The 23,545-nt window shown below is 37.6% G+C and overlaps 1 protein-coding gene across 1 annotated transcript; it reads right to left on the bottom strand.

Annotated features, from left to right (window-relative positions):
- Window positions 1-3,294: 3,294 nt before the first annotated feature.
- On the bottom strand, window positions 3,295-22,367 carry MFSD11 (major facilitator superfamily domain containing 11). The gene is made up of 14 exons (XM_080560499.1): window positions 22,124-22,367; window positions 21,750-21,940; window positions 20,247-20,302; window positions 19,140-19,247; window positions 18,624-18,703; window positions 18,429-18,525; window positions 16,185-16,243; window positions 14,108-14,249; window positions 13,321-13,361; window positions 12,291-12,356; window positions 10,211-10,336; window positions 9,093-9,267; window positions 7,966-8,101; window positions 3,295-6,671 (listed from the first exon to the last, which is right to left on the bottom strand). Exons 2-14 carry the CDS (start codon window positions 21,843-21,845, stop codon window positions 6,507-6,509), a joined length of 1,347 nt encoding a protein of 448 aa, XP_080416625.1. The 5' UTR covers window positions 21,846-21,940; window positions 22,124-22,367; the 3' UTR covers window positions 3,295-6,506.
- Between the last annotated feature and the right edge of the window lie 1,178 nt (window positions 22,368-23,545).

Genomic DNA, 23,545 nt, shown 5'->3' with positions numbered 1-23,545 from the left:
GGGGAGGAAGAGCAGGGAGGAGGAGCAGTCACCTTCATCGTGCTGCGAGGCCGCATCACCGGTGTGCACGGAGAACACCCCTAACGGGAAGCACCAGCTGCTGCATGCGTTGTCTGAGCACAGCAATACATCAGAACAGCGGTCATTTATATTCTATACAAGTATTTCACAGGGATACACATATTGGGAAGAAAGTCAATTTAAAAATGTAGTCTGCAAATTTTAGATTATTCTTACAGATAAATTAGCAGTAAGGGGAAACGCTGAGCCTTCACAGCTGTCCTCCACCTGCACTCTTCCATCAGCCACGCTGCCTGAACAGGGCAGAAGTGCCCTGGCAGCTTGTGATTCCTCCCAGTTCCTCCCCTTTTCAGCACCATGCTGTCACAGAAGTGAGCATAACATGCAGCCCGGGGCATCCTCAGCTGTTGAGAGGCGTGACACAAGCAGCAACAGGCACCATCGGACGGCTCTCAGCTGGGCATCCCACTCCCACCTCCGGACAGACACCCGCAGGGTGTCTGACAGCTGCCTCCAGGCTGGCGTTCCACCCATCGCTCCGACACCTTATCCCCAAATCACAGGGCCAACCAGCACATCTGCTCATAAAATGTATTTTTAATAAAAAAATCAGCAATTAGACATTTACTCTGGAAAACATAAGGTCACGCCAATTCACTGGTTCAACTGGAGGACTGCTCGAATGATGCGTTAGTGACCTGCCTGCATGGCTGCGGAGGAAGTGTTTTATTTCCTTAGCACAACCACTCAGCACGGGAGCAGGTAAATGCTCTGTGCCAGTTATACTTCCGCAAGCATGAAACAAATAGTGATGTATGGTGGCGAGGCTCTTTTAAACAAGCTATTATCTGTGTAATTGTTTTTTGTTTTCTTTAAATGAAGATTATTAATCATAACAAACTCCGCAGGTCAGGCATTACAAGATGAGTGGCTCTGACAATAAGCAGTCACCGTTGCCTTTAGTAAAGCTGCTTAATTGAAGTTAATTTCACTAAGTGACCTTAACGAATAGCTGTTTCCCTTCATTATGACAGAATGAATGATTCTTCATTTAAGGCACAAGCCCTTCTATTCTCTCCCCCCCCCCTTTATGATTTAACTTTGAAGCACAACCTCCTAAATGTCCTTTTATCCAAAGACTCAAAAGGGCTGAGTGCAACGCAAGCTAACCTAGGAGGTTCTTCTTCTATTTGCACATATAAAGGATTTTACAGTCAGCAATTGAATACAGATACTTTATCTCGGAAATTAGAATACCAAGGCCACCTAGATGTCACACTCTGGAACCACGGAGGATTTTTGAGGAATTTGCAAATGACAGCATCTTCAGGGAAAAATGCAGCGGGGAAAAATCTGTCTGTACTGGCTTCATGGCATTGGGCACCTTCCCCTCTTTCCCCTCTGCAGTCATGTTTTCATATACAAGCCGGTGCAACCCAAACAACAGCCAAAGCCATCCCCAGCTGCTCCCTCCACCCCATCCAGTCACAACAAGAAGACAGGACGTGCACCAAACCATGGACTTTAACCACCCAGTCTCTGATGGGACAACCACCCTCCTCACCTCCACTTGATTTTAGATAAGCAGGATTTAAACAGCTAGCTGCAAGCCACAGTTCTGATAATTTCTTGGAGTATCAGACATGCAACACTTGAATTTGGAGCAAAGTATCAGCAGAAAAGTATCCAAAGCCATGGGAAAGGATAATGGAAGAGGAATCAATAAAAAAATAAAATTGGATCATTCTCTTCTTGCCAACAGGATCACTTTTTGAAAGATGGGTTCTTAAATCCACACACAGAGATGGAGTGGGCCAGGACTGAATCACCCACCCTCATTTCCTTATGACATTTCTCTAGCCTATGCCATAGCTAGGATTAAGTTGCTCGAAAGTGCTGCTTGGCACAAAATAAAATACCTTTGTTTTCCTAAGCAAGCCCTTACTGATGACAAAATACTTCAGAGATCCATCAGTTAAGACCATCTCTTTTTCTTTACAAAGTTGCCCCCGCAATGTTTAAAACAGTTGAAGAGTAATTCTGATGACTTCACAAGCGTATTAACAAAATCATTGTCTTTTTTATTTGTGTGGCTGTGACCATGTAAAGAAACATCACAGAGGCTGTTTTCACGCAATACACTTGAAATCAGTGTTTTCATTAGGATAACTGTGAGCCTGTTCTCAATTAATGCATCATGAATTCTAACCTAAACCCACCTTCTATGAAAGTAAAAAAAGATCTCAACCATTAGATTTAAAATTAATTTGACAATGGCAAAGTGTAAAGAAATGACAGGATAGCTCAGAAGAGGACATTCAACAACGGAAGTAACTAAGACAGCAGAGAAAGCATGAAACAAACGGAAATTGAGTTAATTCCAGCAGCAGCAGCTACATGCCCAAATTCAACTGCACAAAGCATCCCCTCCACGTGCCTGCTGTGAAGTGTTTCCTCAGTTCAGATTCGTTCTGTTCCTCTTTAGGGCAGTTTCTTCCACTCTTGTTAGTGCTTCTCTTTTGGCACGAGCATAATTTCCAAAATTAAGCTTATCAAAGTGTCAGTCTGAATTTATCTGCAGAAACAACAACCGACAGAGACTCTCACCCCTGCTCCTGAACCAGTGCAGACACATCAGAATGACAAGCAGCTAACTTCTTGACTTCAGCTCCACCTTTAATTCTGCCTTTTTGGTTTTCTTCCTTTTGCTGACAGCAAACAATTAAACATTGCTCTAGAAAATGTGAAGTTCTCTTCATGCATGGCCTACTTCTCAAGCAGAGGCAAACTCCTAGGCAACCTCCGCAGCATTACTCACTGGCATTTAATGTAGGCTGTCAAGGGAGCCACGTTCCCCAGCTGAAGTAAACTAGTGGAGTTAACAGAAAGGCAAGCGGAGCTTTCTCAGTCTGGTCAACTCACACAAGACCCGAATTTATAGTTTTCTACGCTAAAATTATTCTCCAGAAAGCTTAACCAACATACCCCACCAGGAAGCTCTTTCCCATACAGTTTAAACCGGTCACAAAAATGTGAAGAACTATACCAGCAGACTTGTAGCTTTTAAATAGGCACACCACAGGAGGGCTTCTGCTAAGTCAGCGACCTCAGTAAAAGTCATGACTTCCCCCCAAATATCCCTCACTAGTTTAGCTGTATCGGCAGAAGGGTATAAAGATCAGACTTATAAAGAACATTTTATAATTTTTTCCCTTATTTATATCAGCTTTCTAACATAGCTTGTACCAAATGAAATGATCACAACAAAAATAAGAAGGACATAACTTAATTATGAATGAGGTCTAGAGCAGTAGAAATTCTCTTTGCATACATTCATATTATATCAGAAGGAAAACCGACTGGCAAGACAAAAATATAGATATGCTTATACGATATGCATGAAAGACTAATTTACAGCAGCTTCTTTGGCACTCAGAAGTCACGAATATCAGTTTTCATTTCCTCTTAGCATTTGTTTGAAAAACTTGGATGTGATATGTCAGGATATTAGACTAGTAACAATGTAAAAGGATACAAGCAGCAAAAAAGATATTTTTAATAAACCTAAGCAAATTAATGTGTACTTTCACTTAAAGATAAAATCTCTAACATAAAACAAAACCGTGATAGCACAAATACAGAAAAAGCCTTTTTTTCAAATCCCACTGAAATAAACAGTAATCTTACAACTCAGATTAATGTGAAATTGTTCAAAGATCAAGGAAGCGAAATGAATGGGGTACAGTCTCAGGGATGGTAAATACTGATAAAAAGATTAAGAGATGGAATGATAATGGATGCCAGCATTCCTATTCTTCATACTGCTATACCAAAAATTCTGACCAAACTATTGTGTATTGCTGTGTGGATTTTTATTACCCAACAAATCAAGGAAATAAGTGAAAGGCAATCCAGTGTCATCGCCAGCTTGATTAACTGAGAACGGTTTCTTAAGATCAAAAGTTAAAAGTTACACTTAGATAGTTAATAGTAAAATAAAAAATGAAATCCATGAAATTCTCTAAACTGCATCACAGATAGCCTTGTAAAACTTGTCAGAGCAATAATACTTCACTTCAATGACCCAATAAATAGTTCTGAATGGCCTTCTAACATCATCCAGTATTGAGTCAGACCAAGCAGAACAGAAAGAGGAAAAAAGAGTAAAACATCTGATTCACATACATACTGAACGTGCACAACTCCTAGTTCATTAGGATCCCTGAAAGTTGGCTTCAAAATGCTTGCTGAAGCTACACAAACTTAGAGATTTCCTTCAATTTCTAATAAAATAGTTGATATAATTCTTATGCTGCAGATGAACACCACAGAAGTTCATTAAAAGGGATCAATTTTAAAAGCAACCTCATGAGAGGCGTTACCTAGCTAAAATTAAACTGCATCGCTTTAAATGCATTTATAAGTTACTCATTACCACAAGACCTGAGAATCATTTTCCCTCCCTGCAAGACAAAGTTGTTCCTTGTGGACTTTCAGTACCTTCTCTTGTTGATATGTATGGCGAGAACAGGTCCCACAAATAACCAGAGAGAAAAGTAACTCCGTATCTTAAAAAAAAAGACTTGATCACTTATTTGGGAGAAAATACAAATACATAGCAACAAGAGAAGTGTAATCACTGACAGTGTCCTATCATCCACGATGTATAACACATCACCTCAAATGTATACCTTCGGGTGTTCAAGATATAACTAGTATGGTTCCAATTACAGGAGAACAGGAATGGATAAGAGCATTAGAGCGCTGCTACTCACTTTTTGTGACTGCATACTGAACATCCAGTTTGACAAATTGGAATGACTTCAATAACCCCTCAGTCAATGTGTGCTTTTTTTTTTTTTTTTTTAACATTATTCATTAAATCTCCTGGGAATACACGAAGGCTTTCCTGCCTGTCCTTGCATTTCTTTGCTTGCCAAATGTTCAGGTGCCCTCTAATCCTCCGTAACACCCTATGAACTAACTCACAGCAAAAACCTGGAGTGAATTTAAAATCTTTCTATGTGCCTCTAAAATAACTCTTTGCTATTTTATTGTGCATGAAGACAGCTGTGCTTCATAGGAGTAGTGTTACATGCTCTGTGAGAGTAAAAGTGACAGCAAATGTCATGGGAAATACTGCACTCCCTCACAAAGTTTAACCTCGGGTACACCTACGTAGTTATGACATGCAGCTACTGACATGGAGCTACTGACAAATACTCTGAGTCAACTTTTTTTTTTTAAACTTCTTCAAAAATAAGACATTTGCATTCTGTCTGTACATAAAAAGGCTAGCAAACAGTACTTTTCTAAAAATAGGAGTGTCGAAGGACACACCTTTCTCGGTCTTCCACATCTGCTCTCAGCTGCATCTTGTCTGCTGGATGGAAACAAAGCTGCAAGAATTAATGTCATGTAGACGGATAAAATCAAGGTGGATTTTCATTTGCTGCCTACATTATACTACCATCTACAACAGTTCGGATTAAAACTTAGTTGCTGTGCTATTCAGCTTGTTTTCACATTTTGCAGAATGAGATTACAGTACAGTATTCCCAAAATATATTGAACAAAACAGCTTACGTCAATCGTGTCAGGTATTTTTAGACTATGCTGTAGAATGAACACCACAAGATTATTCTTACAGTTCATACTCTGAGTCCGTTTGTACTTCTAAAAGGTATCTTTGACAATGCTTCCAACACAGATTATGATGAAGGTTTCAGTGAACTCAAAAGGGCTATTTGGAATTCTGCGAGGGAAGCCATGTCTTGTGGTCCTTCATATAGCACCACCCTGAGAAAGTTACAGCAGCTATCCCAACGCCGTTCAATGCTGATAGATGCTGAGCCTACAAGCTGTTTTCAAATACCAGTACTTCACATGACCATGTCTTTAAGATGACTAAGTAAAGCAAATTCCTGTAAACAAGAATTTGAAGACTTTCAGTTAAAGCAGTAAGGCAACATTTCCCACAGAAATACTTCTGCATATCTAATCGTTGAACAAGTCAATGACGAATTCATTTTTCAGTTGTACAGACACATTCTGTAATAACGCCTAATGAAAGTATTGCTCATTCAACAGAAGAACTTAAGTGTCTGCAGAACTAGAACACAGGTAAAAAATAATATATGAAAAAATAATTCTGAAGTGAATAATAGAGTGAAATTAGGCAATTACACCTTCAGGAAGGTATGGCTTAGAACAGAATTGTTCAATATATAAATCTCTATTTGCTCCCATCTCTAACACAGGATTTTTAAGAGCACGCATGCCACACTCGGCTGATTAAAGAAAAAAGGTTTTCAGACTTGGCATTTTTTCCTCCCATGTTTCACGTTCAGTTACTCTGATGGCAGTTTAGTAGTAGCTTCCTCCATCTTAATCTCTTCAACTTGATCTTTTCACCTTCCCACATCACTTGACAGTAAGTGTGCCTGTGTTTTTCCTTACGTTGGACTAAGTGTGGTGTATCTAGATCAAATGCTGCTGTACTCAGAGCCACGAGCACGAAGAGCCGCTGCTTTCCACTCCACTGTAAAGAAGGTGACTGTTCCGAAGAAGCCCACAACCACCATGATGAGGAGTTGCCACTGCAGAAGGAAGTAGTTGCTGTAGAAATACGCAACTGCAGCACAGATGGACTGAGAAAACAAAAGCAAAGTGAAAGACCGTATGTGTAGATATCCAGTCCAGCATTGCTATATAAGGATGATCAAAATGATATGCGAACTGATACACATAGTTAACATGCATCCCTTGATACACTTCTTTAGAAGATATGCGATCTTAAGCTTCATTATACCTCAACATATGCCTTGATTTGATATACAACAGATTTAGTTTTTACTTGTTATTTAAATAGCATAAGCTATAGAAAGTGAACACCACATCCAAAAACGTGTGTTGCATAGCAAGTACAGTTCTCTGGTATTTCAAAACATTTTGTCTAGAAGCGACACAGCCAAGGCTTTAGGACAAAATCCAGAAAACCTATTTTCAGCTTTACAGCATCACAAAATATTCTATATCAAAATAGCTGGAAGTTTTGACAGGCGTTGCTGCTCGCTTGCAGTATATCCTGTTTAAGGGTAAAATTTTCATTAAAGCTTGCATAAAGAATCTTTACCTTTTCTGTCTATCTCAGATTTTAGATATCACTGAGAACATATATAAGATGGAGCAGTGCACCAGAAAAAACATCACAGAAGACAAAAGCCCTAAGGCAAGCAATGATAATCTTTTAAACTGGACACACCCTGGACTCTCCTCCCGGCACTAATTTACTATGGTATGGCCATCTGTGAATAGTTTCAATACCTTGTGCCTCAGTTTTCCTACTGATACCTCTGATTAATGCAGATTTTAACCTGTCATTATCAAACACGGTTAATTCCTGTGAGCAAAGCGATCTATCCAGAACATACATATGAAGACTTTTCGCTGAGTCTTCAGCTAGCATAAATACATCCGTTTTGGCATTATGACAACTTAAAAACAAGTAAAAAATAATTTTTCTTTTGTCTGCACACCCACCTGGTAACGCCCAATGATGTAACACAACACATGCAAACTCTTCAACCACTACTTAAAACTTTTTTTCCTTTTAACTCAATCCTGTAACTAAAAACTTAAGTAAATAAATTCCACAGACAAATATTTAAATAAAACTCAAGCCTGCTTAACTGTGCAAGTCTACTGACTTTAAACAAGAGTTTCCAGTATTTCTAATCTCCCGCAAAACTTGTAATAGCAGTTTGATTACATAATCACAGCAAGCTATACAATCAAGCTACTCCTACTTGAAAACTCTTCTGTGAAAAACAGGTTCACATCCTCTGTGGAAATAACATTTTCTTGAGCTCATTAAAGAAGCCAACCTGTTACTTCAATAATATTCCAACAATCATACATTCAAAAAGCTGTGTGATGTAGTACCTGAACAAACTTAAAGATGGCAAAGGCAGGAGCACTGTCTTCAGAATACAGGAATCCTAAAATGCTGAGGAGTTGGGTATTAAAGCAGCTGTCTCCCAGGCCCAACAGAAAGCTGCAGAATATGGCCACTTCTTTGCTGAAGGAAAAAGTGAACCAAATTTGAGAATCATTCATTCAAACAGCTTACACAGCTACTAGCTAATGTACGAGCCTACGAACTATTTTTTGGCAGACTTACTTGGAAATGGAGAATGGAAGAAAGTTATCAAACTTTAAATTTCACTGGAAAAGAACTGGGAACATTTGGCTGGCAAAAAGAATAGTTTCATCAGATTTTAATTTCTTGAATGCCAAGACTTCTGCTAGTATTACCAACAATTGATTCTAAACTGAATTAGAATTGCTAAAAACTTATTTTGGTGCCTGGAGCCACAAAGCCCACATGGTAGTGATCGAAAGCTAAGACACATATGGTGAAGTCACAGAAACTGTGGGAATACGAAAGAACGACCAATTCATATTGCAGAAAGATACTCCGGTTAAAAAAAAAAAGGTGCCTGTACAGGCACAAATGCTTGTAATTGCATCTTAGCAGCTGTGCCTGCACAAACTGACAACACTAGCTTCATGCAAACTGGCAAAGATACACCCCAAAAGGTTGCAATGATGAGATAAGAAAGCTCCCTATATTCTTCCCCTAACATCGAGCAGTGTAAGACAGGCAGAGCATGGCTCAAACTAGATCAAGTGGACTTCAACAAAGAGCATTCAAAGACTTTGGAAACTAGAGCTACAGTGCAAGGCTGGTGCTCCATGCTATTGTAAAACTGAGCCCAACAGTTAAACTGAATTCCTGACATCTAGCACAATAGTTGTTGGTCATACCTGTAAGAGTCATGTTCTCAAATGGAATAATTGCTGCCAAATATCCTCATGCTTTCTAAAATTCCTAAAATGAGTCCGCACTGGTAGAATATCTAACATAAATAATACCAAGAACTCCCAAAAGCCTTTCCTACAGGCTTAGTCTCTACACAGAAAAGCAGCTTCAAGGAGTTTTCTGCTAGAAGTACAGGCTGTTTATACACATCTTGAGATATACCAGCCAGAGTAAAGAGCTTACATACCTTGGAATCATATAAGCAATACCATCTGTTCCTTCCATGGGAGCAATAGGGGCATCATTTGGCATGTTTAAAAAAATTAAATAAAAGGCTATGAAATGAATAATGATGCCTAGCATCACAACAGGGTTCCTGCCAAAGCGATTATTCTTGCTTAGTAAACCAAAGATTCCTCCACCTGTAGAAATGGAAAAGATCAAATAATTAAATCAGAACTGGAGAGATAAAGAACAGAACCAAACTTAAAATACTGGAAACAGAAAAATGATGAAAACATGCTGTAACTTTCCCCATGTTAAATAAATGAAATATATTTACAGATATGAAACCAGCCCCAAGGAGTTTGCCAGCTCTGCCAGGCCTGCTTGCCAGATAACAGAACCTCTGGGTTGCTAGAGATGTCTGAGAAAACGTAGGCAGGGGATTTATCAGACGAGTGCTGAAAACAACACTTAACCTTTTTGCAAGGTATTTTGCCAGACCACTGTTTCCTCCAGGATCACAACAGTATGAAGTAAAAAGGGACGACCTTGTGCTTAGCTTTGGTAACTGCAAAAGCACGCACCTCTCTATGTAGCCAAGCTACTTGCCAACACAAAGTGTGTTTAAATGCTGCAATACTTGAGTTTAAACAAGAAAATATTAATTAACACTATCTACATTCAGTTTTACTCAGAAATCAAATCTCACTTAACACAAGCTTTTAAGAAAAATCTTGTGTATTTAATGAAAAACAGTTAAGATATCACTTAAATAACAAATGTAAAGAGAATACAATATAAGAACAAAATATCAAAAATGCTGAAAATTACCAAATGCAGAGTTTCTCCCATCCTAAATTTTGTGTTCCTCTGCACTAACCCAAGAACACCACAGAATCTTAAGATTCATAGCCAACAGTATTTCACATCCTACTCTGCATTCACTTTACATGGTGTGCTATATAATTCACAGTGCAATAAAGAACCATGCTGACAATTTTATTTGAGATTTTATTTTTTGTTCACGTAATCGTTGCTAGAAGCTTGAAAGACACTATTCAGCTAAATACAAAAAACCTTTTGAATAACTACAACATCTTAAACCCTTTCTCCTCTAGAAAGCAATAAGTTTAGACTCACCTAAAATTTCTCCAACACCAATAAAAATACCAGAGAGACCAATAAGGCTTTTCTCTTCACCACCAAACCTATTCACAGCACCAATACATGTTCCATATACTCCAGAAAAGAATGTTAATTCCAAACCTTTGAAGAAAACCAAACAAAACTGACAGATGAGCTATTACAAAGCTTATGAAAAAACACTGTCTAAATGTTTTTCCCTAAAGTAACTTTCAAATATATATTTTAATGAGGTAAACGTAACAGAAGGAAACAAGAGGATTTTTAAGCTATGTAATTACAATAATTTCCTATGCCAGTTTATGGAAACAACATTAGAAAAAACTGCCACTGTAATTAGCACCAGATGCACTTAGAGTCAGTACGGCTGCTGTTGACAGTCCCTATATACCCTAAATATATAGTTTGCATTTCTACTTTTCAAGAACTTCGGAATTTCATTCAAACGGAAAGTGCCATGTGAAACAACACTTAAAATAACTGAGGAAATGAAGCAATTTCAGTTTAAGATGTTTTTTCCCTAGATTATAGTATTTGTAAGACCCCTGCATCTCCAAATCCCAATGAAGAGGTAGTATTTTTAGACTGAATTGCTTACTTTTTCCAAACACACATAATGAACTAAAACTGAGCAAGAACAACTACTATTTTTAAAAATTCTTCTTTCTTTCTGTTGTCATTATTGCAAGGAAACGTAACGTAGCTGAGTCCAACAAAAGGAACCAGTATGAAAATACTAGCTTCTTAATAGAAATATAATTAAAAGAATACAAAGTGTAATGCTTAATGAAAAAGTTATAAACTAAATCTGTTTCTCATTCACCTCCGTCTTTTGTTATTGCAAAAATACAGCACACCATTTACTGGTCCACCAGTAGCAGGATATCTAACATGGCATGTGAACCACGTAGACTCAGAGCTTTGATCACTCTTATTAATCAGACCATATTTTGGGGGGATGTAAAAACTTTTGTTGACCTTAATCAAACTGAGTTTTCCTATAAACTGGCAATATTGACCAAGAGCCACCAGATGGCAGCAGATAGTTCTTCCAAGCTGAACTGACTTTTTCCATTTACCTTCAAGACGTATTTCAAATTAATCAGGCAAGACCAAACTCCCTTGCCTTGTTATCTTGCTTCACATTCCTATTCTATGAGGAATTCGAGTTAATTTGGGTTAACACAACACTGGAAATGCTGTGAAGTAACTTGCAACTCAGATTAGCAGCTATTAAGTCAGCTTGCACCACTAGCACTACTTCCACTGGAAAGTGACTGCAAACTTTAGCAGACCTTATGGCACCATTTATAATTTATTCACATTTTAAAGTTTCTTTTCACCTACAAGAGTTATTTTTTCATAATGGTGACTCAGAGTTGAGGTTCTAAAGATGCATCTATCCTTCCTAAAACTTAATTTGAATATTTTGAACATTTTATAGGTTTTTTTTGTTTGTTTGTTTTTTGTGGAAGAAGTGCTTTAATATACAGCAAAAATAAATGCATTTTTATTCTACAGCTCATACTTTGATCAAATGATGGCAGGTCAAGTTTAACTGAAGTTGATAAAAAGAGAGCTATTACTGTAAATACTAAAGACAACAACAGTTGAATGGCTTAACTTTTACTTAGTCTTTGTTTTAGCCTAGGTTCTACTGGGAAATCTCCCACATCTCATTACAAGCCTAATGGAGATGATACTGAAAGTGTCCTCTGCAAAAATTTTAATTAAAATGCAATGCAGTTGGACTGAATATAAACTATAACCTACTGATAGTTCAGCACCAAATAACGTTAAAACTAGCTATGTAAATTTTGCCTAAGTCTCAATTTGGGCGTACCAAACAAAGTATCATTATATGCCAGCATTAGCAGACTTAGGTACATCTCTCTTCCCATACAGAAACACTTTGCAGAACTTAGAAACATCATAAGTGAGTAACTCAAAGATAACTGAAATATTCAAGTAACATTTGTGGAGATACAGAAACACAATTCCCTTTATATGGTTATTGGTTAAAATCCCAAACAAGGCCCCAACACTGCTACATCATTACACGCTGCTTGCTTCATACCTGTGTAGGCTGTTGTAACACTGAGAAGCAGAATCTCCTTGGTGAAGCTTAGCTTTACAGATCTCTCTATAAAGACATAATAATGGAAATTAATACAACTTCCACTAACATTATTAAGAGTATCTGCACTTTCTTTTCCTCTTTGCTTAAAGCAAAAATAAGTTAAAATTATTCAAACTGTGACTTTACTGAAATAAATAAAAAAAACCAGAGTGCTAAACAGAGAGACCCTGACTCGTGCTTTAAAAAATGGTTTGACCCGGAATCTTTTTTTGTAAGAAATGCAAGAGAGGGAAATATTAAAGCAGGAGAGGCAGTTTTCAAATGATTTCAGAATTAGTAGACAGTTGTTTTTTTCCTTATACTCATTGTATTTTTGTACTCTCAGTTAATGGTGATTATCTCCAAAAAGAATAAATACTTTCTCCATGAAGATCTCCATGTTCTCAAAACAAACTAAAAGTCGCCAACAGACCATATCAAACTTAGTAAAACTGTGGACAGTCCAGTTCAAAAACGTTGATTTAAATGGTATCCCTTGGTGACAAAATAAAACTATATACAACTTCTCTACTAACATGACAGCATAAAGGAGAAGAAAATTTTACTTTCATGCACTAGCTTTCCCAAGCAGTGACCTGTTGTTGTTGAGCTTATCTGTGTAAGTCACTGTAAATCTTTGCTTGCAGTCAAACTTTGTTTCTATGATACAGCCATCTGGAAGAAGCATAAAAAGCCAGCTCAATACCTCTAAAGAAAACTGAATTCCTGCGAGGCTCAAAATTCAGTCCCATATCCCTATGTGAACTGTCATCGCTGGTCTGAAAACCACTGCCATTTGGCATTCCTTTTCTCCTGTAGGCCAGACCAGTTCTATATTTGAAGTGGAATAACTGAATTCTTAACCTCATCTGCCTGCAAATTTTTCTTTCTCAGTGATTTGTACATTATCACACCTCAGCAGAATCATGAAGAGCTGTAAAGGATGCGTTAGTATTTTTTGAAGCAACTTACGTTAAAGAGTACTTACTAAAGGCATCCACTGCTCTTGTCAGTTTGTTTTGTGCAGACCTGGGGAAGTAAATGACTTGGTCAAAATGGAAAAAGAATAGCCACATTTCATTGCCATGCTGGAAAGCAACTGAACTAATTTTTGAAAGCGTCTGTATATTTTTTAGGCCAGCATTATATACTGGAATATACTAATATATTGTTTTGTTATAATTATAATATATTGTATAATATATTATATTATATATTATATTATATTATATTATATATATATTATATATTATATTATATTATTATATATTATATATTATATTATATATATATTATATTATATTATAATATATATAATATATTGTATAATATATTGTTTGAGACTTTAAACTACTGACCACAAGTTGAATTTGTTTTATGGGCAAGTGAATGCCATTCAAAAATTAACCTGCTCAACAGACTTTCTTCTGAGCATTTTTAACAATGAGCATTTTTTCACTAGTATACTTGTTCATGATGTTCTAACACATTCATTGTGCTTTTAATTAAACAAAGATATCTAAAATGATGCCTCAGACAAAACTGGACTGAATCTGTCTGCCTACCTAAGCATTTCTAATGTATTTAGCTGTGGCATCTATACATTTAGAGAAGATGAAACAAATATGTCAGTATGCAAGAGAACTTATAGAAAGGAAGGGAATAATTTCTGCTCGTTCCATCCCTTAACCTGGGCTGATGAGGGCAAGAAAGATGATGAAAGGCAGATACATCTTTTACAATCAGTGGAGAAAACACTTGCCATAAACACTTACGAGCTGTCCCCTGGGATTTCATTAGTAGAATCTTCCTCCCCTGGAGCTTTTGTGTCCTCTTGTTTCCTAATCAGAAAGAAGAGAACTGTGCCCACAAGGCTGATAACAGTCAGCGCAATGAAGACAGTTCTGCGATCGCTCTCTGGAAAAGCAAGTAAGAGTCATAACTAGATGTGCAAAAGTAATTCAAACTAAGACAACCACCTTCACAAAACTAATACAGGGATACTTCATAACAGTGTTTAAAATGCATACCAATTTTCAAACTTACGTTGCATATGGAGCAAAAAGAACCCAGTTGCTGGCAAATTCCTATCTCAGTTTTATGATGCTGATAAAATGTTGTCATATTAAAGAGTGTCCCTTACTTTTCCTCACATGCTATGGCCAAGGAGGAACCAATTAGCAATGAAAGTGCATAAATTATTAGAAGAATAAAGTATGTCTTTCAAGACTTGTATAATTTAGAGTAGAGATAAGCTATGCCAAAACCTTTCAGATTCCTAAAAAACTGTTACCAGCATCACAAATGTTAACACTGTAACATCAAACTACTAGGCTTGTAAACTACAAACGCCTTAAAACCACTGAAACCTCAACAACTGACACAGCACATAAGGTGTAGATGGAAGAAGGTAATTACTGCCCTCTGCACCTGCTCTGGCGCACTACTCAATCTGTTTGGCACAGGAAAACCTGCAATACCAAAGTCATTCCTATTTGCAAACATTAGTGGGGAGAAAAAATGCCAAGAAACAGCAAATAACTGTGAGAGAACTAACGTAAAAACCTGAGGACATTGCCTATGCTTATATTTACTGCACTTTAGCTTAAAGGTAAGCAGGAAGCTGTTCTATGTCAATTAAAAATAACCTGTGTATGATTATAGATCAAGAAGAAAACGTGCTTCCTCTTGAAATGTCTATAATGTTCTCATATAGGTAGTAAAAGGAAGGAGGAATTGATTTTTAAACACTGTCAAACCTTCCAAAACCTACATCTATCTTTAAATAAAGAGAAGTCTCAAGACATCAAGAGCGTCTTCCATTTAAAGATGAAGGTAAATGTAACAGCAGAACTCTCTGATATTAAATCGCTGTATTTTGTGGTTAGCAGGGGCAATGAAATTTAGAAGGCACAGAACTTCAAGGCCTCCAGATTCAAAGTGTCTCCTGTACTTTCAATAGCATTCACGTCTCTGGGGTAAAGATGATGGAACATGGGAGCTGACCTTTCAAAACTAACCTGTGCTGTGCTACCAAGCCCAAGTCTGTGGAGAACCTGAGAAGATTCATCTAACAGAGACATGAGGCAGACTGTTCGTCTCAACAGGGCAGTATTTTTGAAGTGTGATAATTATCATTTAGAAGTCAACATCTTATTTCTGACTGACAAATTATTCCAACGTTTAAAAGATGAAGATATTCTGCTATAGTCATTCTGGTAGATATTTTACTTCATAAGACTACAATAAAGAAAACTCTCACAATCATTACAGAACAGGACAATTAACCCTATTTATTAATACATTTCCAGCAATACTTTTTGTAATTAAAATCTTACAGATTGCTCTATTTTCACTATTGCAGCTTTCTTAGCAGATAGCCCTACCCATCTTGTCTTATTGACTTCAGCAGTTGCCAGAAAACTTTTTTCCTTTATTTCATAGGTTAATCAGTCCCCAGTCTGATTTAGAAGGGTGGTCTACACTTAGAACTTACTCTGGAATGGGATAGCATTCATATTAGACAGGAGTGTTAAATGGGAGTGTTTTGGCATGCATGTGCACAGAGGAAAATCCCAAGGTAGCTGCCACAGAAAACCTCATTCTGAAGTAGCATTTTGAATAACTTTGTAGGAAATATCCTAAAAGAAGTTATTCAAAGTGCGCTGCGTGCAGAAAACCAACATATAAAATGCAAGGTCTGTGAGTACTGTGGAACACTGAATCAAAACATCCTCTAAAAATAGTCTGTTTGGTATTGTACAAGTTTCTTGCTGCTTTCCAGTTATTTAATATGTTTATTCATGATACCGTACACTGAAGGACAGCTTCCCACAAACATGTAATACCCACCTGTTATGTAAGTTTTTCCTTGCCAAGCAAAGTATATGTAGAGGTTTCCAAAAAACAAGCTGCGAACAAAAAGGAGAGAACAGGTGAACAGCATTTTCTGTGGTAAGATTAAGTTTATAGCATCATGGTAATATTATTCTATGCAAAAGTAGTGAAAGAATTGTGAAAGAAAAAGAAGCTAATTATTCTCCACATAAACTGCTTACTCCATACAATATTTCAAACAGTAGAGGATTTTTGTGCCATAATAGTAGGCATTCATTTTTAGGAATCAATACACAACAAGATGGCAAAACTGAGGAAATTACCATCTAAGTTGCCTCTCTCCCTGATTTTGGATGAGTATAGCTTAGAAAGCTGACCTATCTATAGAGAGAATTTTGTAGTGCTTCCCTAGGAATCGTGTGCCTTGCCTGAAATATTGGCCCAGCAATGCTAAATTGTCAACAGCTCAAGGGAAATTCTGTTTCTACCTATAGTTTCCTGAAATACATTAGCTCAGAATGAATGGTGATTCAAAATAGCCCTAGAGTGAAGCTTCCTCATGTAAAACCATGCATTTTATTTCCTGTAAAGCACGATTAGTTGGGATTGTAGAAATTGCTACTCTGGTAAAGTACCAAGATGTTAATTCCTGAACATGAAACTTAAGGGACACAACAAGCATACCAGTGCTTCATACTGCTGTTCCATTAATGCAGCATTCTATCTCCCCAACAGCTTTAGCAATGCAATTTAGCACAAGCTCAGCAGCCCAAACACTGTGATTCATTCCCCTCATTATCTCCCAATATCCAGAATTACTGTACAAGCAGTGGTAAAAGGCATCTGCCTTCAGGATACATTTGTGGACCTGCCATCAATGAATTTCTTTGATCCCTTTTTGGTTTTGCTGACGCTACCCAACTTCAAACCCTTCTGTGGCAGCAAGTTTCAGAAGTTTATAATCCATTGTGGGAATAGGCACTTCAACTGCTCCAAACCTATCCTCCTCCAGTCTCACCAAGCAACTAGAGCTCCAGCATTGGGTGAGTAACAGCTTTACGTTCAGCTCATCTGCCACCTTCATGTTTTGGTAACCCATGAGTAACCCTCCTCAGCCACCTCCTCTCCAAACTGACTGGCCCCAGCCTTTTTAGTCTCTCTTCAAATCTACAGCTCTATTTTCAAGCTTGCTTGTGTTATTTTTCCCTATACTTAAACTGCATTACTTTCTCCTGGGATGCATAAAACCTATCTGCACAAAATATTCAATGGCAAGGTTTCTTAAGGCAGGAACACAGCATCCACTGCCCTTCTTGAGGCTGAGCATTTTGTTGGCTTTTATTAGTTGCTGCAACACATTAAGCATAACTTCAGAGAACTATCAACAAAAAATACAAGCTCTCTTTTCTGACTTCCAACTGCCAGTTCTACCTTTAGCATCTTGCCTTTGGAAGCTCATCAGGGAGCAGCATGGTTCTACTGCTCCCTCAGGGCAGGAAGGCTACAAGCCAAGGGGGATAACAACCAGCAGGGAAGGCACTTTGCCAGCTCCACATCCCCAAACAGGGCAAGCCTAAAGACTTGACTGTAGATCAGGTCAACCAAGAGACCAGAGCATCAGACAAGCTTGTGGCGATAAGGCGAGCCAGAGATCAAGTCAAAAAAACAATCCACAGGCCAGAGTCATAACCAATAATTGCCACACGGGTCCACAGTAGCAATGCAGAACTAAGATGGGAAATCAGTTTGTGGATTGTGGTCCAGATCAAAAGGGTTTAAGCCAGGCACAGGCATGCCTGTAGCTGAGCTGCAGACTAGTCCTCCTCCAACACAGCTCCAGAAGAAGTAAAGGCTCAGCACTGAGCTTAAATGGGGCACGTGGGGGTGTGGTGGTGGTCCCAGGTTAAGCAGTACAGGGTCATTAGGGCTCATTGGTACGCTCAGGATCCTCAAACAAATTAACACAGCCCTCCGAAATCAACAAGATTTCTATTACATACACCAAATGCTCCCAGAACTGAAACATATATTTTTAGCATGTCAAAAGCAGAGACTTGCAATAGGTAGCTTTCATTCGCTCTTCTGTAATGCACAATAGCAACAGTATTTTTGCTTCTAACTTTCCCTTCTGCTTCATTGACTGCAACATGCCAGTGGCGGTTTTGTGATTATTTTTTTTTTAATGCAGTCTACCAATTATCAAAAAATATAAAAAGTAGAATGTGTACACAACCAAAAATATTAACAAATAAAGCTTACCTGGACTGTAAGAGCGCCCAAAATACTCCACTGTTCCTTCCAATGTTGTTTTCATCAGAATTTACAGTCAAGCAATTTCCCTGTGCCGTCCATAGTACTGTCACACGCAAAAGATATTGGTCAGGAAATAGAAGTGTTTTAGAGGTATATTCAAATATAGCAAAGAATAGTGAGCAGGGTAAGAGCAATGCTTACCAGCAGCTGCAATGCCAATAAAAACAGAAGCAGTGTAGAAACTCCATGTAGAAGGCTGGATAAAAACTGCAATGTACAAGCTGGAAGAGAACAGATCTGTTTATTGAATGTAGACTTAAAGCGGACAGTGTTCTTTGACAAACAGGTATCTTACTTGGCTTCTTCTAAATCCTCTACTGTCACCCAAATGACCTTGGAAAATAGTTCAGGTCATGTGTGAAAAGGGTAAGCTTTTAACTCCACCAAGCATGCAGAATTTTTTTTAATGTAGCCATTAACCTGGGACCACAACCTGAACCCTACAGTCAGCAAAGTCTGAAAATGCTGAGGAAAAAATACACTCTGTTCCCAGTAGCCTGAAGGACCTTGAAGTTACTCACCTACTGACACATACACTAGCTCTGCGAGACGCTTGGCTTAGCCAGTGCAATTTAATGTATGGCATAGCACTTACACGTGAAAAAATGACAGAAAGATACTTCAAAGAAAGCAGACAAAATCAAAAATAATACTTGCCTATAAAATAGGCCACTAACAACCATGGAGAGTTGGGGTCCCACTATTGCAACCACTGAAGGTGAGAAAAGGTTTGATGCCGAGAATACTCCATAAATAATGGACATGCTGCATAAATAAAAAACAGAGATGGTTAAGTACTTAAAATACAGGTTATAAATGCAGCTGGTTTAAGAAGACTGCTCAGTTGATTCCAAAGTATCAGTATACATAACTTAAGTAACTGCCTAACTTTCATATTCAAATATTCCCTTCCTTTCTCTGACTAATTACCTGCAATCATTGCACTCTGTCTAGGAATATAGGAGTGTACAGTGTTTCTAGGACTGATGAATCATGTCCCAAACTACTGCAAGCCAGCACGTCTTGTCATTTACAACACAGATTTGTCAAATTGTGCCTTACCAACAATTACTGTATTTTGTGCCCAGTACTTCTACAAGAGAATGTACCAAAACCTCTTTCATTTATTAGTGAGGTTTTCAGCTTCTGTCAAATACACCACGGAAATTGTATAGATGTATTTTGTGCTAGCTATACTTCTAATTTAGATTAAGACTGTAAATCTCTCACAGAAGCAACTGGGCTTTCCTATATGACAGATCAATTGGTTTACAAAAGCTCCCTGATTGTGCCTGGTGAGTCTGGCTGTGCCAGTGCAATAAACAATCAGAATGGTATTTTGCAGCTTTGAACCTTGCTTCTCTTCTTGTCTTTCTGATTGCTCCTTTCATGTTTACATTGCAGTATTTCCTGCAAGTTGATCCAAACAACCCATCCTACACAAAGGCACAGAGGTGTACAAGGACAAACAACCAAGGCCTTAGCAAGTTTTAAACTTCATTCTTCATCTTCTAAGATAAAAAGCTGAGAATGCGATGACTGCATGTTGTTTTTTCCCTAAAAAGAAAATACGCAAAACAGGCATGTACCTCAATTAGAAATTAATAATTCAGAGTAAAACTAGACTGAGTGTGTGAAGGCCACATTTTGAACTGCTTTAAGTCAGCAGAACACCAGAATCTCTTGAGATTATATCTCTACCAGATGTAATTATCACTAGCTTCATTCTGCAAGGAGCAAAGTAGTAAGATCTGTGTAAATTACCTTGTGTAGCCACTGCCATGAAAATCTGTGCTGTTTAAATTTGTTATAACAGTTTGCTGTGAGGAGAAATCACATGAAATAATGTTAGAATGTTTCTTGTAATTTGAAAACATTTGCATCGGTTTGAAGCCAGTATTAAATGTTAGAAATTATCATTAACAGACCCTGCAAAGTACTTAATTTAAAGTGTTAATTACAACTCACAACACCTCCACACTGAAGATGAAGGAGATACTTGGCAGGGAAACATCTATGTTTGAAGCAGTAATAAGTATTTTAGGATTGTACTATGATTTCACCAGAGATCTTCAAGTATTTCACAAAACTTTTGTTTCACAAAACACCTCTCTTAGGTAACTATGCATGACTATCTTCATGCAAAAAGTGGGGGAAAAAAAGGCTGAAGCTATACTCTTAATTTAGCCTGACTCTTGGACTTCAGCTAAGAGTTTCCATTTTTTCTGCCTTCCTGTCAACACCCTGTTCCGTTTTTTTTTCCCCTGAATCAGCTTTAGTGATCATGAGACCATGTAATGAGCTGGATTCTGTGGCAGATCTGATTGAAAGTCACTTTTAATGACTTTAATGACAATACAGTACATAATTGCATGATTACTAGGTCCAATTCAGTGAGATGCTGTAAATTCATTGCATAATAGAACTTCCATGATCACTGTGCTGTACTTATGTACTGATATATGGTATCATGCTGTGCAATTATTTTAACATGAACTGTTGTAAGTAATTATTTCTATAATGCAAGGAAGGGCATTTATACGTCTGAACCCAGAACGGATTCTTATACGCAAGAAAAGAGAAGCTCTAAGGCCTGTAAGCTCAAGAGGTATGTTGAAATCTAACAGCCTGTCAAGCATAAAACCATATTGAAAGCAATGTCAATAACTAAGCCAGAGGATCTGGTCTATCAGATTCTAAACATTTAATCACTAAGAGTGAAATGTGCTTGTATTAGTAAATGTGGATTATGTTATTCCCAATTTTGCTTCAGCATGCAAAGATACACACGATATACTAGCAGTAAATTTCTTATTCAGATGGAACGTGACTTGGCAGATCTAGCAATTGTGGAAGTCTATTTGTCAGATGTTATCCTCATACCCCTCAATGTCTAAAGACGCTCTAGGAGAAACTACGGACATATTAAAAAGGGGTTAATAATAACATCTTAGTCAAATATTTTGAAAGGGACTGTGTAGGAAAATCAGAAATATGAAAGATGCAACTGTTAAATATTCCAAGTGTCAAAGCAGACACTGAAGTTCTAACATTTGACACGATTAATTAATTTTCTAAACAATCAGGCACAGTTGCAAGAAATAAACCGCTTAAACATCCAGTTGACCAATTTAATCTAGTTAATGCTAAACCAAAAAAAAAAGGAGAAAAAATGTCAAGATGTATTGCATATTAAAAAATCCCCGGTAAAGCAAAAGACAATAAAACTGTGATACAAATGTGGCATGTTTTGAAATTCACACCTACCGCAATATTTCCACATGTTTGAAAAGCCGTAAATATAAACATAAAGGAGACTCCCAAAATAAGTATGTTGAAAAGTTTTTTTGATTCAGGAGACATTTTGTGTTTTCTTGCCAAGTCCTCAGCTTCAGTCTGGAAAAACTCTATTTCCCTTTAAATAACGCCTGTTTTCCCTTTAGTTTCCACTAAAAGTCCTGTTTAAAAAAAAAAAAAGAATTAAAAAGAACGCTTCAAACGTAATGATTACTTACTGCTTCTTGATAGCTGTAACAAGAAACCTGTCGAGTACCTTAAATGATGTACTGCGAAGTCAGTAACTTAGAAAATAAACAAACAAAAAATAAGGTTCAAAAGGTAAAGCTCAAGATTCTCCCTACCTTTTCCCACAAAGTTAACAGAGCAGACTGCAGTTACTTCTCCGTGACATCTCTTTCCACCAAACGAAGCTGCTTTCCAAATATCAAGCTAGTTAATCAACGCAGTTTCTTGCCATCGTTCTGGATCAGAATTCCAGTCAAAAGCTGTTAAATCACCTGACAAAGGAAAGATGAGACATTTGTACATACAAGTCATTTCCATGTATGTTGGACAGGAAATCGGGAACATTTCACAATACGGATCAGCTGACCCTGCCCAGAAAGCCCTTGTGCACTATGGGAAATGCAGTTTTATGAAAGTACACTTTTTTTCTCTTTTTTTGTTTCCTCTACTTGAAAGGGTGGAAATCTCCTAAGTGACTCCAAAGGGCAAAAGATTCCCATTTCAGACAAACCAAATGTTAAGTGCTTCAGTGCTACCAATACACATGCTCTGCTCATTGCTTCTGCCTTTCATTATCTTAGTGACTCAGGAGAGGAAACAGTCTTTATAACATTTCACTGCTTTGTCTCAAGCAACTACATTCATTTTTAGCGACGATATACGCTTAATATTCTGCTTTTTTATGGCATTTTTCACTAACAAATTCAAGATCAATTGATCTTTTAGTTTTGAAGACCTCTGTTAAAATATCAGCAAAATTAAAAGAGGGAATCACACACCTTGTACGGACCGAATTGTTGCTTTTTACTGTTAGTATCTTGTGTATGTTCTGTAGGAACCCCAAGTCAGGATCAGAGCGTTCAGCTAAATGAGCCCCAATTAACTGCCAGCCAGAGAAAGGGATACAAATCCAGAACTGAAGTAAACGGCAAATCACAAAATTTTATACCTGCTATCTACGGTAAAGGACTAAAACAAAATCCATACCTCAGCTATCATGTTTAATATTTTGTTTTTTTAATTCGTGAGTTGTATTTTCTAAAAATGTAAATTTTACCTTTTAAACAGCTTTTACTTGAAGAAAGTTAATGGGACTATGCAGACGCCGCTTTACTAAGATGAAATGAGAATATCAAGGTTCTGTTTTTAATTCAAGTGAAACTACCTTATTTTCCTATATTAAATATTTACAGTTCGGTTGGATTTTTAAGATCCAATTTTTATGGTTAATTTAGGCTGTCATTAAAAAAATAAATCCCACGTTTCCAGTGCCTCTAGCCAGTGTCCCCCTCACGCTGCCTTCTTCCCCTTGTGCTAGCATAAGCATTCACCCAGCGGTACGGAAAACTGTGCTGGTGTGCCGGACCAATTATTTTGGCAACAGCAGGTTATACCGATTTGAAGTTATTGTGAAACTCACTTCAAATCAATATAAGGGGAAAAGGAACAGAGGAAGCTCCCTCTGTCATTTTAAGGAAATCATTGGAAAGATAAGATTTTGAAGGATTCCAGCAGATGAATCAGAAAATTTTTGAATC

This window comes from Anser brachyrhynchus (assembly GCF_964034855.1).
Source record: "Anser brachyrhynchus genome assembly, chromosome: 18".
Taxonomy (NCBI): Eukaryota; Metazoa; Chordata; class Aves; order Anseriformes; family Anatidae; genus Anser; species Anser brachyrhynchus.
Note: the sequence above shows the minus strand (reverse complement) of the source record. Positions and strands in the feature narration are given on the sequence as shown.

Bases quoted from the DNA above. Each gene is read 5' to 3' on its own strand.
- MFSD11 (XM_080560499.1), bottom strand. From the start codon at position 21,845: ATGTCTCCTGAATCAAAAAAACTTTTCAACATACTTATTTTGGGAGTC. The intron at 10,337-12,290 runs GTATGAAGCAAG...TTTTCTTCAAAG, and splicing joins TGTTACAACAGCCTACACAG to GTTTGGAATTAACATTCTTT. The intron at 6,672-7,965 runs GTACTACATCAC...TTGTTTTCTCAG, and splicing joins CCATCTTTAAGTTTGTTCAG to TCCATCTGTGCTGCAGTTGC.